The 18,039-nt window shown below is 37.3% G+C and overlaps 1 protein-coding gene across 1 annotated transcript in view; it reads right to left on the bottom strand.

Annotated features, from left to right (window-relative positions):
• Positions 1-725: 725 nt before the first annotated feature.
• si:dkey-215k6.1 (transmembrane protein 132C) overlaps positions 726-18,039 on the bottom strand; it is a 254,678-nt gene continuing 237,364 nt past the window's right edge. Inside the window, exons 6-9 of the mRNA XM_059548643.1 lie at positions 8,823-9,028; positions 7,098-7,371; positions 5,923-6,114; positions 726-3,528 (exon numbers count right to left, since the gene is read on the bottom strand). Of these exons, the coding sequence (XP_059404626.1) occupies positions 2,332-3,528; positions 5,923-6,114; positions 7,098-7,371; positions 8,823-9,028 (1,869 nt within the window). The 3' untranslated portion in view covers positions 726-2,331. The remainder of the gene's footprint in view (positions 3,529-5,922; positions 6,115-7,097; positions 7,372-8,822; positions 9,029-18,039) is intronic.

Genomic DNA, 18,039 nt, shown 5'->3' with positions numbered 1-18,039 from the left:
TATGGCCTTGGCAAACACATGAGCTCAACAGTTCACTCTCGTATTCTACTATATGAAATTGTGTTTTTGTGGCAAAAATCTTTAACCATTTCAGTTCCAGTGTATCTTTAAGCATTTCAGTCAAATTATTGGATTCTAACATAGCTTATGACAAATCATCATGACAATTTTATTAGGGGAGAGCAGGTTTAAATGGAACAATAAATTAACAATAATAATAATAATAAACATAATAATGGATAGTTTTATTAATAGACACGTACAAAAGTTAAAAGGTAAAATATTATATATCATATATCATATCATATAACTGATGACGAAATAGCTGACAAAATGTATTAACATCCATTAAAAATTGTATAGAAAAATTAAGAGTTTTTGTTAAGAAATGAAATATGAATTATAAATATTTATTATAAATTAAAAAACAAAAAATAACCTCAAATTAACTAAGATACTACATGGAATATTTGTACTAAATACATATCTTTTATAAAGGCAAAAATGTAATTGGAAAATGGGTAAAAAAAAAAGAAAAGAAATTTTCACTCTTTCATGTATATAAATACTTTCCAATTAAAATTAAATCTGCTCTCCACTACTTCTACTGTAGCTTTAAATAAATCAAACACATTTGAAACCAACAGAAATAAAATATCAAAGGAAAGGACTGAACTCTGTCTAAATCGGGAATCTGATGTAAAAGACAGAACCCATGACATGTCTTAACATATTAAAGCCTATTATTTTTATTCCTCCAGAAGGAAATCAGACTTGCACACAGAATATGAAACAATCAAAATGGCCTCAAGACTCTTGTGTTGATTGTGAAAATGTAGGCAACAGCCTTCTTGCAGTGTCCACGAGAAATGTTTTATCATTTTATTTACATCCTATCTCATATTACACTTACAAATAAATATTGCATTCTTACAATCTACATTTCAATTCTACCACTGTTCATCTGTGAGCATATTTTCACCTGAGCTTTCAAAGAGAAGGTGTCCACATCTGTCCTTCCCTACAACTCTTCAGTAATATAAACAACAAGGATTCAAGGAACCGGGTAAACGTTGGGGTTAGTGAGGCAGAAATATAAAGTTGCTTTAAAACCTATAGGACATGTAAAAACCATGGGCAGGTGCTCCAGCCATGTAAAAAGGGGGAAAACGATGTACATTTTGCCTCAATAAAAAGAGAAACTCTCATACATTTACCATACTGGAGAGTAACAGACCATATCTACTCTTGTATATTTTTCTATCACAGCAATCATATGGTTTTATAACAAACACAGCTCATTTTTGTGGGCTTGTATTTCTACACGGTCTGTCATGTGTTTATCATCGCATCTTCAAACTTTCAGGTTGTATGTCTGGATCAGTTGCTGTATGCACAGTCAAGATGGCCGGTCTCAGATCATCTGAGGTGCCACTATAAGCACTTTCTGTATTATTCTTATTGTGCAAATGAACAAACTGCCTTTTTTTCACATTCACTTGATCAACAGTGCATGAGGAGTCTTTTTATTCTCTTGTTGCTTTTCATCATTGATGTCTTCTGTTTTTCTCCCAGAGGAGAGATGGAGAGGGAGGACTGTTGTGTTTTGGTGTTTTTTGACTCCTTGAACAGTGTGTGTGCAGATACAGCTGGTACAGATTCCAGCCAGGGGGAATCCCACAAGTTCTTGCACCCCAGCTCTCTTGGAATTCAAACAGGAGAGACAGAGTACAAAATGAATGGTTAGAAAATAACACCTGGATCTGGGGCAGGGTTTTGGTCTAGTTACATACTAATCTGGAAAAAGCCTGGGATTATCTCAAAAAATAAAATCTGTTACAACTGTCCATAATTCTGAGTTGTTTGATTTGAATCAAAATAAAACAAAACACTCAGATACATTAGCGATAACAACTCCTGTTTATTGACTTCCCTGGACTGTGATTTTCTGTACAGCTGTCAAGGATGTTTTTTTTTTTCTCACTGGTCTTGTTTGGGCTTGTTTATTCTAGGTGTTGGTAACTGGCATTCTGTCCCTGTGCTAGCCAATTGGCAGCTGCTCACTTTGCACCACCTGGACCGCTCGGCGGAGCCAGTACGAATGTGCCAGTCTCTCTTAACCCATTTCCCCTTTTCGTGAATTTCCCACTTAAATCAAAACTCCCAAAAGATTGTATTCCTCTCTAATCCCTACTTGCATCCACTTTCGATTCTTTAACAATTCCTCCCTCCTTCTCTCCCTGCATTCCCCCAACAGTGCAAAGGCATTTCTGGTGAGTTTTTGTGTGTCCGCCCTCTCACTTCCCCTTTCTTTTGTTTTCTTCCCAGCTCCTACAGATTGTCATGCAGTCTCTCCATGTAACTTCTGAGCTCAGCCGACTGTCCCAGGTCCATGTCTTGACAGACCCACTTGATGTTATCTTCATTACCAATAAGGATGGAGTTGGTGTACGGCCCACCTTCGTCCGGTAGTACAGTGGCGAAGGAAGTAAACTTGACCCTTTTGCGCTTGGCAGCGCTGGGAGAGTTGTTAAGGGGTTCAACTTTTCCACTGGGGTCGTTTCCCAAACAGGACCGAGGATCGGAGTGAACGTGGGGGATGCCATGTCCATGTGCTGACCCGCTTTTCTGAACACCGCTCCCGTTGAGGAGGAACTTGCTCTCCTCGCACCCCTCATTGCGATCTATCGCAGTCGTGCACTCATCGTTGTGTGCCAGTGGCCCGTGGTCACCGTGATGATCCATCAGGTCTGCTTCATTACCGAGCCACACCCAGTCGTGGGCATGGTTCATGTTGCCCTGCTCCAGAGTAGGGAGCTGTTTGTGGCGGAAGCGGAAAGCAAAACTGACACAGTTGATGAGGAAGACGAGGATAGCAAGGCAAAAGACTCCAAGCAGGGCATACATGCCAATTTCCAGGTCTGACAGACCTCTTGGAGCCTGAGTCAAGTCGCTCTCTGCTCCACCAGGTAGGTTCACCAGTGCTGGGAAACTGGTATAGTCCACAGGGTTGTTGTTTTGTCCCCCACTCTGTTTGTTTCCCCCGGAACGACTAGTTAGCGGAGTCTTTGAGGTTGTGCTGACTTTCTTTAGGACTGACTCGTCCCGTTCTACTGCGGTGTTTGTGTATTTCCAGCTGTCTCCTCCACTTGTTTTATCCGGCTCTAGAACCTTATGTCTCTGTTCATTTGTGCTGTTATCCAGACTGTTCTCATTATGAGTTCCACTCCTCTGCTCCAGGTCGTTCTGTCCAAACTTCACTTGTACATTTCCTATCCCCATTGCCAAAATGCTCTTCCTCTTGGATTTCTGGCAGGTTTCTGAGATCATCATCTCCACACGCAGTAGTGCTCCCTGGCCCTCGCCTTCCGCCACTATAACGGGCAAGCATTGGGAATGTTCTTGATAGGTGGAGACCACGTTCTCATCCAGTGAGGTGATGGTTAAAGTAAAATCTTTGGGGTCATAGATATCAAGAGGGGTCACAGAGCCATCACTGTACTGAATCCATGCACTGATAATGGCTTCCTGTAATATAAGAACAGAAGCATTATTTAAAGGACAAGTTCACCTGTAGTGAAAAGTCATTGTTTCCTCACTTCCATGTTGTTTTAAACTCATATGAGTTTTTTGTTGAACAAAACAGGAGAAACTGATGGAGAATTGTACTGCTCGCTTTTTAGTGAATGAATCATTCTTTTGAATCACATTTTCACTGATTCGGTTGATCCATTTTACAAAACCACTTTGAATGAACGATTTAGTCACAGGATTACAGGAGGTGAGGAGAAGATAATCAGTGACTTCAGCAAATGAATGTAGTGGATGAGTCATATGAACTGCTTTTATGATGAGTTGTGCATCCTTTTTGAAGCCTCGGTATTCATTTAGAGTAATAACATAGAAAAGCCTGAGTTCCCTCCTGTTAACGTCTGCACAGTCAGTCAGTGAGCTAAATTTGAGAACCAAAAAAATTTGATTTGCCAAAAAAAAAAAAAAAAACTGAAAACCTTTTTTTAGAACTGAAACCAAAGCACTTTAAATATGACTTCAAAAAATTATTTTACAAAAAAGGAGTTTCTTGGAGAAAGATTCTGCACAATTCTGCACATATTTCTCCTTTTGTGTTAAGGGTTGAATGAGAAAAGGGTGAGTAAATTTACATTTTTGGTAGTTTCATTAGTTTGAAACATTCTCATTTATATAGCTACTGCATCATTGTCCTTGGAGAGCGAAGGCTTTTATACTACACAGCACTGCATTGTGACATTGTAAGAATGAGAGTTTCTGCTCTGCAAACATTTTAAGTCCCTGAACATGTGAATCAAAGCACAAACTGTCTGCGACTGGAACTGCAATGATGTCTAATGGCAAGGCTGTCAAGATTATTTCTCTTAATAAATTCAAAATTTCCCATGATAAATGCAGAAGCACTACAAGCAGAGATGGGCAGTATTTCAAATACATGTATTTGAAATACAAAATACTATTTTGTATTTTGTATTTAAATACCTTTAATCTGTAGTTTAAAATCTTGTAGTTTAAAAATACATAAATACTTTTTGCCAATCGACCTCTTTATTAGTAAGCTGATTTCCTGTATACACGACAAGTACAAAAATACAAAAAAAAGCTTCTTGTCAAGTTTTCAAGAAGCTCACAAAAATATCTAGCAGGACTAGAAAAATTAGCTAATTAATTTGAGCTTATCTAAACATGTAGTCATGTATAATTTAAGAAATACTAAATAATATGATTGGAAAGAGAGAGGTAATTATAGGATATGGATTATAATTATATAGGATTATATAATCACAAATGCTCAAGAGAGTGAAAACGCAAACGGCAAACTATGCTAGTGTTTAAACAGTGAACAAGAACAGCCTCCAGATATGTGGCCACCTTGATTTGGCAGCTTCTACAAATGAGACAAAAATTTTTTTCTTAATATCCGTAACTGCCAACAACTCCAAATGAGACTCTGGCAGTGTTTTCCCACCCACTCTCATTCACTCATAGTTAACCTTGGGCCCTGTGCGTGGGAAAACTCGGATAGAAGCCAGGGAAAGCCGCTATTTTAGATACTTTAATCAGATGATTCCAAACTGCACTGTATGGGGAAGTAGGATATTAGAGCTATTCACTTCTTGGTTACAATAACGCCTGCCAAAATGAAGACAGGTGCCACAAGTGAGGGGCTATTGGTTAATAGAGCAAACAGAGGCCAGAACATTTTGCAGGATGTGTTAGCATAGTGGATTATTTCCACAATAGTCTCTGTACTGTTGAAAGGGCAAACTGTGGTCGGTTGATAGATGTACATGGCAAAGCCAGGTTTAAAATGTTGCATAGTCAGGTTAGTACATGAAAAATTGTTCCTTTACCTGACTTTTTAATATATTTTAGTTTTTACTTTGTCTCTAATATCTCTCAATCTCTCCTTAGCCACAGACCAGGTAGCATTTACTACACATAGCCATAGTTCACTGACAAGCTACGCAAAATATCTTATTCTTATTTTCAGATTATTTAATTGCGCGGTTATGAAATCGCGAGAGAGCCCTCTGGACTTCGGATGGAGATTTACTGCGGATCACAGAACCGTGGTTCCCTGAAAGATACGCATGAAAATCGCAGCTTCTGCCTAATCGCGATTTATCTTCTTTCCAATTTAATTTTGCTTAATCATGCAACCCTACAGCAATGTCAGCTTTTATTTCGGAAATGTTCAAGCCAATTCACTATGGCCTAAACCTCTAGTTCCAGAACAGTTGGAGCCAATGTACAGTAGCCTAAATGTCTACAGTAGCCTCAACTTCTAGTTTTAGAATGTTACGTAACCTAGATTATTTTTTTACATAATACATAGTAGTCTATGGAAATAAATGAAGTATTTTATTGGTCATTTCTCATCTCTCTCACCTGTTTTGGTGTGTGCAACAGGTCCTGTGCAGTGGTTGTGATGTAGAAGGCTCTATTGTTGGTGGAACTGGGCTGCAGTGAGAGACTCAAAGAGCCCACCAGCTGAACTCCAAGATCAGTGATGGTCACTTTATCATCCACCACTGTGATGGCCTTCTCAGCCAGAATGGAGTCAGAAAGAGGGGATATCACCTGGAAAATACAAAAGCCAATTTTCACATCGTTCAGATAAATGCATTCTATCTATCTATCTATCTGTCTGTCTGTCTGTCTGTCTGTCTGTCTTTGCATGAAATTCACTCAAGGCATTTTAAATAATTTATACACTGTAAATATTTGAAAATCTTTTCCTGATCCTTTTTCCATTATATAATATCTCTCATCCTTATAAAAGGTGAGGAGATAAAAACTGGCACTTTGCAATTGCTATACTATGACAGACAGGGAGTATGACAGGTGTACAAAGAGCTCCCAGAATCAACGTGTCATTGTAGAGTACCATATTCTGTTACCGTGGACACAAACTACCGAGTGACACTATGAGGATTCCCAAGCTGAGGGGAGGAAAAGATGAAAAAAAAAAACTTAAATGGCAGGAAATCAAAAGGGGTGGCAGAAGTCTAAATGATGGAGAGAAACATCATGAAAAAAGGACTGGAGAGAATTCCACACAAAATAAAAACAAACTCAAAACCACATGCAAGGTCTTATATAACCAGAACAAAGTTGGACCAACATGTGAAACATGATGAAGTGCAAATGGAGACAGAAAGACATGAAAACACACATGCAGAGGAAATGAACAAACACACAGGGGCCTCTTAGTCAACGGGTTCCCAACAGAACATTTGTATGTGGAATGAGCATTAAACACAGCTGAGATTTTAACACCTGTAGACAAACAATCTTGTTATCACTCAGATACAATAACATCTTTGCAATGAAGGGCGTATATTTCCAGTGACTTCATTTAAAACCGAGCTGCTCACCAAACAGATGCAGTCAAAGAAACTGGCTTTGAATAAATTAGGAATGGATTTGATCGCATCCCAGGGAATGCATATACTGTACTGATAAAATATACATCTTGAAAGCAATTTAAGACCCTTTAGAAACAAAATGTATCTTCAAAATGTATAAAAGCAGATACAGATGATCGCTAGATAGATATTTACCTGTATATTGGTGATGCCCGGGTCTCTTCCCACCAGCACCCTTCCATCAATTAGTCGTGCAAAGCTTGTATCTTCCACTTTCAGGAAGTCCAGGACCATATCTGTGATGTCGGCTGACCAATCAGAACCTAGCATGTGCACAAGCTCCCCACCAGGGCCAGCTGGCTCGGCTACAAAGTGTGTGAGAACACGCACCAGAGCATGTTGATACTGCAGGGCACAGCCTCTGCCCTTCCTCTCATCCTCTTCATCATCCTCACTGTCCCGTGTCGGCCTGGGCAACACAGAACACAGATAAGAAAATGTTTAATAGCTGTTGTATGATGATGAAGTGGTGATATTATTTTGGCTTATTATGTAATAAGACCCTGAAGTGCAAGGGCAGAAAGACTATAAAAAGCTACTGAAATGCCATTATGCATAATCATAATATTTAATAATACAACACAAATGGGTTGATCTGGGGTTGTTTTCTAAGTTGAAATAATGAGAAACTATTAATGAAATTCTAAGAATAACGAAATGCATGATAATAATGATTGTAAGAATAATGAAATAAAAAGTAAAAATAACAATACCATCTTGTGCTTTAAAGGGATTGTTCAGTCAAATATAATAATTATGTCATCATTTACTCACACTAATGTTGTTCTAAACCAGTATAGCCTGCTTTTTAACATGAAACTCGTAAAAAGATGGGCCATGCAGGGCTTTTCCATAAAAGTGAACTGGGACAGGGGTTGTCAAGCTCCAAAAATGTGGAGGAAAAACAACATAAAAGTACCAGAATAGTAGTCCAAATGGCCTGTAAGCTATACGCCAGCTTTGTGTGAGGGAATTTAAATAATTGTTTATTGAAAATCTGCTGTTGTTCTCATATCTCATTTTCAGTCTTGCATAATAAACATTCCTTTTTTTTTTTTTTTTTTTAAATTCTTCTTTGGAGCATTCTTTCACTGTGTGGAAAAGAGCACTGTAAACATCTACAGAGGAGAAAGTCATTCAGGTTTGGAACAAAGTGGGGCAAATGATAGAAAGCATATTTAAGCTTATTTCTTCAAATGTTATACAGAGGGCCAAGATGAAAGCAATTATAAACATTTTTGGCAAACTAATCTTGTATATTTCAATGCATCTGGCCATTTGACTGATTTCTTATCCTTTCTTTTCTTTTTGATGTATTTCCCTTGCCTTTTATTATTATAAAAAAAGTCAGCTTTTTTCTGTTTGGTTTGTATTTATATCAAAATTTTATTTCTCTCTCTGAAACTGTGATTACTTCAAATTTCCTGTTCACCTAGGGGTAAGCATTGCGTGGGGTGTAAGTGAGAGAGAAAGTGTGTGTGTGTGTGTGTGTGTGTGTGTGTGTGTGTGTGTGTGTCTGTGTGTGTGCGCACGTGTGTGGTTCCTGGTGGTAACAGTGGTTTTTTTGTTACAGGCAGGGACAGAAATTGGCCAAATTGAAAAATGGGCCCAGCAGACAGACTGAAGGCCAACGAGCAGGATTCGGCTATGAAAGAAAAACAGCCATACACTCATATACACACAATGTACACCATGTAAAAGAGAGGGATGGTTCTAGATCTCTGTGGCTGAAAAAAAAAAAAAAAACAGGGTGCACAGGGTGTCCTCACGTCAGCTCGCTCTCTCTCTCTCTTTCTCTCTCTCTTTCTCTCTCTCTCTCTCTCACAAACACACACACTTATCTCTGTCTAAGACACACACCTCTTGTTGGTGATGATGGGGACCCTCCATCCTTTAACTTGGCTGAGTTCGGCATCAGAGACGTCAATCTGGAGTGGTAACCGTGGCACCCAGACGGTGAGCTCTAATTGGCTGGTCAAATAGAGGTAGGTAAAGTTCACTTGAATAGAGATATGCCCATTCTTCTCTTTCCCATTCACCAACACCTCATCACAACCAAGAGAAACCTGCAGTGTGAGAAACAGAAATCTGAAGTAGAGGTGCATCGAACAATTGTGATTGTTTTTGTAGGTTTTGTAATGGCTGTGGCATTTGCTATGATTCTTCCCCTGCTCTAGCCACAATTACACTTATCTGAAGAGAGAACACTGTTTTCACATAATTATGTGAAAACGGGAAAACAAAGAAGTGAATCTCTTGTTAGTTTCCCTGTCTTTTTCCTCTTCTTCTTCTTTTTTTATAATCCGGACTTCATTCTTCCCCCATCTTTTCTCCATATTTTGCCCTCTTTACTCTCTGTTGTGATTAATGGTTGTCTGCATCTGCTGGACGCTTCTGACACTTTTATGAGCTGTGTCTGTGTAATGTTGTCATGATGAACAGAGCACCATCACACACACACACAAGAGCTCAAGCAGCATTAAGTAGTCACATCTCACTATTACAGCTCAGGGTCACGGTGGGGGCAGACTGAAATTTGAAGTTAATGCGTATGTGTGTCCACAGATCATGCAGGGCTCAAACTGCTCAAGCTTTTGTGGTTTGTCGGGTGCTTTTATTTAATAAACATGCTCCATCGTGTACTGTAATATTAGTAGGTAATATTCATCACCTAACAATGAAAGCAAGAGAGAAAGAGAGCTGGAGAAAAACATAAGAGCAGAGAAGAAACATCTTCAGAGCAGACCAGAAATATAACAATACCAGTTAGAATCCTGAGAGGATGTACTGTATAACAGATCGCTCAAGTTTGTGTGTGTGTGTCACTCTTGAAAGAGCAATTACCCAGAATTCTGTGCAAAGACACTATGCTCAATTTCTCAATCTTTGCTTCCATCTCTGTTCTTACAATTTGCACCTTTTTCAATCCACCCATCTTTCTGATGTTCTCCAGTGTTGTTCTAAGAGCCGCCACCGCATCATTCTCTGCAGCAGAAATGACTGTCAGGTCTGAGGACCGCAAGGCTAATGGCACAGGAAAATGGCAGCTAAAGTGGTATGTGACCATATCAGAACATCAAAAACATGACATGATAAAAACATTCTGGAAGCTGACACACAGCATCACACTTCTCCTCTGAGGTTGATTATTGTATAAACCATCACAGTTTATCCAAATAAGCAGCACATTCAACTAAATTTGCATTGTATTGAAAAAACACAGAAATGCACTGAAAATAGTACTCATGAGGCAGAAAAATAATAGTGGTGAATGGTCACAGTTACCATTATGACACTGAATAAATCTTGTTTTCTGTCAGGCTGAATCAGAACTATATATCGTGACACCATCGTTACAGTAAAAGGCAAACTATAGCTGATTCAGAAGATGGAAAGTTAGAATTGAATATTCAAATAAATGCAAGAAAGAGAACCAATAACAAACCAGCAAGCAATTATTGCAGTGGATTTATCATTGGTGGTTAGATTTTGTATGCTCAATATTTTAACACTAATTCAATAGAGGATTTTCAGACTTTAAACTTTAATTTTATATTTACAAGTAATTTAAGTAAATATATATTATTAATATGACACGGGTATTCCTTGACACTGGTCTTATGTTCATTCTTACACTTGTTTTCTCAGTTTTCCTCCCGTCCTGCAGCTGATGCCGTATTATTTCATGACTTCAGAACGGACTTATATAAACACTTCCCTTCGTCAAAGCCAAAGAGCTGAGCCATGGATTTGATGACACTGAAAAATTGATTTAATCTCTGTCTCTATTTTAAAGAGAGGGTGAGAGGAGACTGGGCAATGAGAGAGAGAGAGATGAAGGCCAGTGTTTCTTTGCAGAGAGGAGCACTGTAAAGAGAAAATTATATCTCAACAAGAAAGAGCGAACAACCCAAAAACAATTGGAGGTTTTCTAATACCTCTATAAAATAAATCGTGTTTGGACCCATTTGAACCTTTAGGTCCTGATACTTGGAGAGAATTTAGAGAGAAACCTCTTAAATGATGATAACATACACATGGATGACTTCTAGCACCAAAAGAACTCCTACACCCAAAAACAGTATAATAAAAATCATCCTTTATATGCATATTATAAACATACACACACAATTTTACTTCTCTACCAGCAGAATGGTGTTATTACTGTCAGGTTTTTGTTCATTTCTCCACTTTAATTCATTCCACTCTTTCTGTTATGTGTCTTCCTCCACTCTCTGCTCATCTCTGGAGTGATAAATCATAGATTATTTGTCTGACAATGCAAAACAGTGCCAGGTGCTGCAATCCACCAATCCCATCATCCGCCCCGCTCACAAATTACTCGGAAGAATTGGCACTTGCCTCTCTGCCATGCTGAGGAGGAAAGAGAGAGATGGAGATTGGTAGGGGGCAAAGAGCAGGCAATAAACAGAGAATGAAAAGAAAGCGAAAGAAGAAGAAGAAAGAACAGAAAGAAAGAGAAAGACAAAGATGTTGGGGCATCAGCTGGAAGAGGTGAAATCAATTTCCTGGACAGGCAAGAGCAGCTCTGGTTCACTGCTTGCAGAGGAATGGTCAGGTACAAAGAGAGGTTTTTAAAACAGATAGATGATCCCGCACAGGGCATGATGCTGTATGCATGCATCTAAACTCAGCTCTGATAAACTTGGTACTACATCATGAGCATTGATGTGGGTTGGGAACAAAGTAAAATTATAAAATAATTTTATCATATAATGTATAGCCTATATAGTGTAAATACTACATAACTACTGTTCAAAAGTTTAGTTTTTTTTTATTTTTATTATTATTGCTTTATTCAGCAAGGATGCATTAAATTAATCAAAAGTGACAGTAAAGACAATGTTACAAAAGATTTCTATTATATACAAATACATGCGGTATAGTTTGACTAATTTTAAAATTTCCTTACCAATAAACCAAACCCACAGTCATGAAATAGACTAATGCCGAGAACCGCTTGGTCTCTGAGCTAGTTTGCACACAAACACTGATATGAAGTTACAGTTACCCACTCATCCAAGCTTGCCTTTCTTCCAAAGAGTTTAAACTGTAATTGAATTTGAATTTAGAGCATTTCCACTGCAGAAGGCGATAAATTCAGATTCCAGGTGCTAAATGTGACACTGCCTGTGGTTAGAGACTCCTATAGGGCCTTGTGTGGGGATTTGGCACTGTTAAACGTACATTGTGAGTTCAAAACTTAATCTGTCAATCTTTCCCTTTAGGTGATTTCTCAAAATGCACAACTACAAAGTAAGATTTCTGATATTAGACCCATATAAAATAAACCTCTCTCTCTCCTCATGTTCACTCTCAAAGTACTTAGCTTAGCATAATTAGATTTTTTTGTGAGTGATCATAGTGCTAGTCGTTGCCTGTCGCCTTGCATTCATGACGTGGGACTTAAAAGCTCTGCAAATGATCAGAGCATTGCAGAGGAACACAGAGACGGAAAAATATTAATAAGTAGAGTGAAAGAGTGGCGAAGCGGAGTTCAAAAGTGATGCTAACACACTTACATCTTTAATCAATCAAGAGATTTCCATTTGCGTGCAAGATTCTTGTTGATGTGGTTTCAGCTTAGTCCAAAAACTCTCAAATGCTTATTCACCATGAAAATTTATTTTACCAGAGCATCACAGAGTCACTCTTCAGTTCATTGGGTCGACAAATCTGCACTCATTTTTTTACTGACTCGGATGATTAAAAGAAATACTTCACTCAAGACAGATTTTTTAAAATGTTATTTACTCACCTTCACTTCAAACCTGCATGTTTTTTTTTTATTCTGTTGAACTCAAAATAACGTTTCCATGCAACTGAATATTATATAATATTCTGAAATCACATGACAACTCTGTGAGCAAATGTATTACAATACTTCTATAAAATATCAAATCATAATATAATAATGTTATCTTTTACATTAATTGTTTTTCTATTTTATTTTTATGCATCCAAAAAGTATAAAACAAATTGCAATCTAGCACACTAAAGTGATCGCAAATTACAATTAATATCAATATTTATCCACACAACCTCATATTTATATTTCTTGCTGTTTCATGAATTGATCTTGTTTCATAATTATTTTGCAATTTAAATGTATTTGAAAAGCTTAACAGGCGGCTATATGGCAGATTCCATTGTGACAACCCCATATGCGTCAACGTTTGTTCAACAAACAATTTTTTTCCCATGCGTTAAAATCGTAGAATTGTTTACAACTTTTTTTTCCTTTTTTTTTTTTTTAAGGTATGTGTTTATGGAGAAAATATACACTATTATATTATATATACTACCCGAATTCCGGAAAAGTTGGGACGTTTTTTAAATTTTAACAAAATGAAAACTAAAAGACTTTCAAATCACATGAGCCAATATTTTATTCACAATAGAACATAGATAACATAGCAAATGTTTAAACTGAGAAAGTTTACAATTTTATGCACAAAATGAGCTCATTTCAATTTTGATTTCTGCTACAGGTCTCAAAATAGTTGGGACGGGGCATGTTTACCATGGTGTAGCATCTCCTTTTCTTTTCAAAACAGTTTGAAGACGTCTGGGCATTGAGGCTATGAGTTGCTGGAGTTTTGCTGTTGGAATTTGGTCCCATTCTTGCCTTATATAGATTTCCAGCTGCTGAAGAGTTCGTGGTCGTCTTTGACGTATTTTTCGTTTAATGATGCACCAAATGTTCTCCATAGGTGAAAGATCTGGACTGCAGGCAGGCCAGGTTAGCACACGGACTCTTCTACGACAAAGCCATGTTGTTGTTATAGCTGCAGTATGTGGTTTTGCATTGTCCTGCTGAAATAAACAAGGCCTTCCCTGAAATAGACGTTGTTTGGAGGGAAGCATATGTTGCTCTAAAACCTTTATATACCTTTCAGCATTCACAGAGCCTTCCAAAACATGCAAGCTGCCCATACCGTATGCACTTATGCACCCCCATACCATCAGAGATGCTGGCTTTTGAACTGAACGCTGATAACATGATGGAAGGTCTCCCTCCTCTTTAGCCCGGAGGACACGGCGTCCGTGATTTCCAACAAGAATGTCAAATTTGGACTCGTCTGACCATAAAACACTATTCCACTTTGAAATAGTCCATTTTAAATGAGCCTTGGCCCACAGGACACGACGGCGCTTCTGGACCATGTTCACATATGGCTTCCTTTTTGCATGATAGAGCTTTAGTTGGCATCTGCTGATGGCACGGCGGATTGTGTTTACCGACAGTGGTTTCTGAAAGTATTCCTGGGCCCATTTAGTAATGTCATTGACACAATCATGCCGATGAGTGATGCAGTGTCGTCTGAGAGCCCGAAGACCACAGGCATCCAATAAAGGTCTCCGGCCTTGTCCCTTACGCACAGAGATTTCTCCAGTTTCTCTGAATCTTTTGATGATGTTATGCACTGTAGATGATGAGATTTGCAAAGCCTTTGCAATTTGACGTTGAGGAACATTGTTTTTAAAGTTTTCCACAATTTTTTTACGCAGTCTTTCACAGATTGGAGAGCCTCTGCCCATCTTTACTTCTGAGAGACTCTGCTTCTCTAAGACAAAGCTTTTATAGCTAATCATGTTACAGACCTGATATCAATTAACTTAATTAATCACTAGATGTTCTCCCAGCTGAATCTTTTCAAAACTGCTTGCTTTTTTAGCCATTTGTTGCCCCCGTGCCAACTTTTTTGAGACCTGTAGCAGGCATTAAATTTTAAATGAGCTAATTAAGTGGATAAAAGTGTAAAATTTCTCAGTTTAAACATTTGCTACGTTATCTATGTTCTATTGTGAATAAAATATTGGCTCATGTGATTTGAAATTCCTTTAGTTTTCATTTTATTAAAATTTAAAAAACGTCCCAACTTTTCCGGAATTCGGGTTGTATATAATTATTATTGTTGTTGTTGTTATTATTACATCCAGCTCACAATGTAGTAGCAGATGCTTTGTTAAGAGCTCATATTGATGACTAACCCGCTCATGTAAGGTGTGGTCGTGTTTATTTTTTTATTTTTATTTTTTTTACAAACTACGATTTTTTGCAAGTTCATAGTTTTTAACTACAGGTGGGGGTGTTCCGTTTTGAGAAGCAGTCTTTATTATTATGATTTATCAGAAAAGTTGTGTTTTCTTTCATGTGTTTTTGTGCTTTTCTCTGTGTTTCTTTGTTTGCCCTTTGGCTCCTCCTACTCAATCTGTTTGGCAGGTAGATGACCACCCACAGCTGCACCTTCTCACCATTTAAGAGTAAGCCAGCATAAAAGCAGAGCAACAACAAGCCAAACTGATAAAGGAGAGGGGTAATGTGAAGCTCTGCAAAAGTAAATATTAAAGACACTCACAACAAACAAATCAAAATAAAACAATACCAGAGTAAGATATTGAGCTATTATGTTCAGCAACAAGTTAGTAAACTGCAGCAACAGGCTGGGTGGGCAGGACAAAGACAGCACTCTTTGGGGGATGTTTTCTCAAACTTTGGTAGTTGCTGTTCTGCTTTTATGCTGGCTCACTCTTAACTGGTAGGTGCAATTGGGGAGAAAACACGGTTTTTCTGATAAATCATAACAATAAAGACTGTGTCTCTAAACGTAACAATATTTACTGATTTAAAATAGTGTGACAACTAGCCCCAGTCTCTCATATTTGGTTGCATAGTAAGCATCTGTTTCTCAAAGAAAGTTTTTGCAAAAAGCTCAACTGCACCAAAGAAAGGCAGATTTGTTTAAAAATTAAATCAAATAAAAAAGAAATATAAAAAAAATGAACAGTAAGTTATTTTGCTAAAAAATCTTCCACTCCACCATATAGCTCTCAATTTTCATATAGCCATATAGCTCTCAACATTCGAACTAGACACCTGAATATGCATCGAAAAAAACATAAATGTACAACACTAGGGTGTGTGAAAAATGTTCTGTGACTCTCTGCGATACTTGTGGCAGACAGGGTGTCCCAGAATGGGAAGCCAGGCCTTTTTCAAACTTTAAAAAATTGATATGCGGCATATTTACAGAATATTTACATAGGTATATAAGTCATGGGTGTCCTCAATACGTCTGATATTATTATTAGAAGTATAAACCTTCATCAGCATATCCTCTATGAGAGATTAACTAAAAACAAAGCTTTTCATTGATACAAAATCAAAAGATACACATATTCCCACATATAGTGTCCTTAGAAAATAGACTAGTTAAGCAGTAACGATGAAGCCAAAAAGACCTCAAAACCAACTCAGACAGGTTCGCTGCAACCATGAAAAAAAGATGAACAAATAAAAAAAAAAAATAACAATAGTCATCAATAAACACTGAACACCAACTTCTGGACTTGTCTTCTATGATATCCCAGCATCTCAGCTCCAATCTGCCATTGTTTTCCATAAACACCTTAAAGCGCTGCTTCCATCTGTGTGAGTGTGTGTATTTGGTTACTTACACAGACAGTATCCGTATCATATTATGTGAAGTGAATCTCTTGAAACATATCTGATTAGAAAATACTGCCATCACTGCATAGCAACAGCAATGTCAGTCTCATTTCCACTGAGTCTGTTTCAGTAGTTTATCCGTGCGTAAACACACACACACACGCACTTACACACAGATGGAAGCTTTGTTCTAAGGTGGGGGAAAACAGCATATTGTTGAATAATTCAGAAAAAAAAGACCTTTTAACATAAAGTTTCCATATGTCTGTCAGACTGCTGCATGTCAGATAACTCACAGTATCTGCAAGCATTCTGCTTGGGAGATATTATAAAATAAATACAAAAGAATTCTAGTGGCATGTATGCATGCTTAGCTGTTTTATCAAGGATTGTGGGACAAAGAGCTCAGAAAGAAGCTATATCTATGTAGTTTTAAAAGGGCATCACAGTGATTGATTAGTGGCTGTGATGTTTATGGGGGTCATAAGCAGTTTATGTCCACATTATATTTATTTTTTTCTGATTATGCACTATAACATCCTATTCATTTCTAACCATGTAAAAATCACTCATGCTTAGTATTTAACACCAATAACAAATTAGATACTTAAATTTGAGAAAGAAAATAAGGACTGTCAAAACAGAACAGTTACCGTAAAGAGGAGATGAGGGTAGTTGTGTGCGTGACAAATTTTGACATATCTATAGAAATGAATACAAATAATTTTTTTTTATTTGCTATTTCTAAAAAAAAAAATAATAAAACAAAAAAATATGCTGATCTGTAAAAGTAGAATAAAGTTATTATAGTTAACAAAAACTAAAAATAAGACAAAAAACATAAAAAAACACTGTAATAAAATAAAAACACAAGAACAAAATTACTAAACCTTTACATAAAATTGAAGCATTAAATAAAAAAAACTAACGTAAAATAGTATAAAACAACAACAACTAAAAACAACAACAACAAAACTATAATAGTGCCTCAGGGATAATAAAAAGATATTGGAACAAATGTGGTCATATTTAACTTTAGGCTTCAAGTGTCAGTCATTTCCAAAAGCTGTTCAAAAGCACACTGTATTATTATTTTAATTCATTTAATTTAAAAAAAAATAATTATTAAGAATTACTTGGTTATATTTGTCAAAAAGAAAATTAAAATATTTATAAATGAAGAAAATAAGATTAATTTAGCCCTCATAAAGATTTGTCATATTAAGATCTGGAGGGTTTCCAGTAATACAAATCTGGTACAGCTAAGTAATGATTTCTGATGAGAAATAATAAAAAATGAACACACACACACACACACACACTGCAACCCTGTTTCCTTCTCTCTTGGTAAACATATTTTGTTTCTATCCAGCTCAGCTGAACTTGAGCTGGACTAACCTAACCTGATCAGAGTTTTACACAATTATGGGCTCGCCGGGTATCTGCCCACCTGTCACTATAAAGTGAATGAGTTATTAAATGGATTAGCACCGTACACCTCTCCACACCACACCCTCTTACTCAGAGGACACCTGCAATGACTCCACTAGTACATATACAGTAAAATCCAGTCATTTTCCACAATATATAAACACATTACAA

This window comes from Carassius carassius, chromosome 4, assembly GCF_963082965.1.
Source record: "Carassius carassius chromosome 4, fCarCar2.1, whole genome shotgun sequence".
NCBI lineage: Eukaryota > Metazoa > Chordata > Actinopteri > Cypriniformes > Cyprinidae > Carassius > Carassius carassius.
This window is presented reverse-complemented; position numbering and strand designations above follow the sequence as displayed.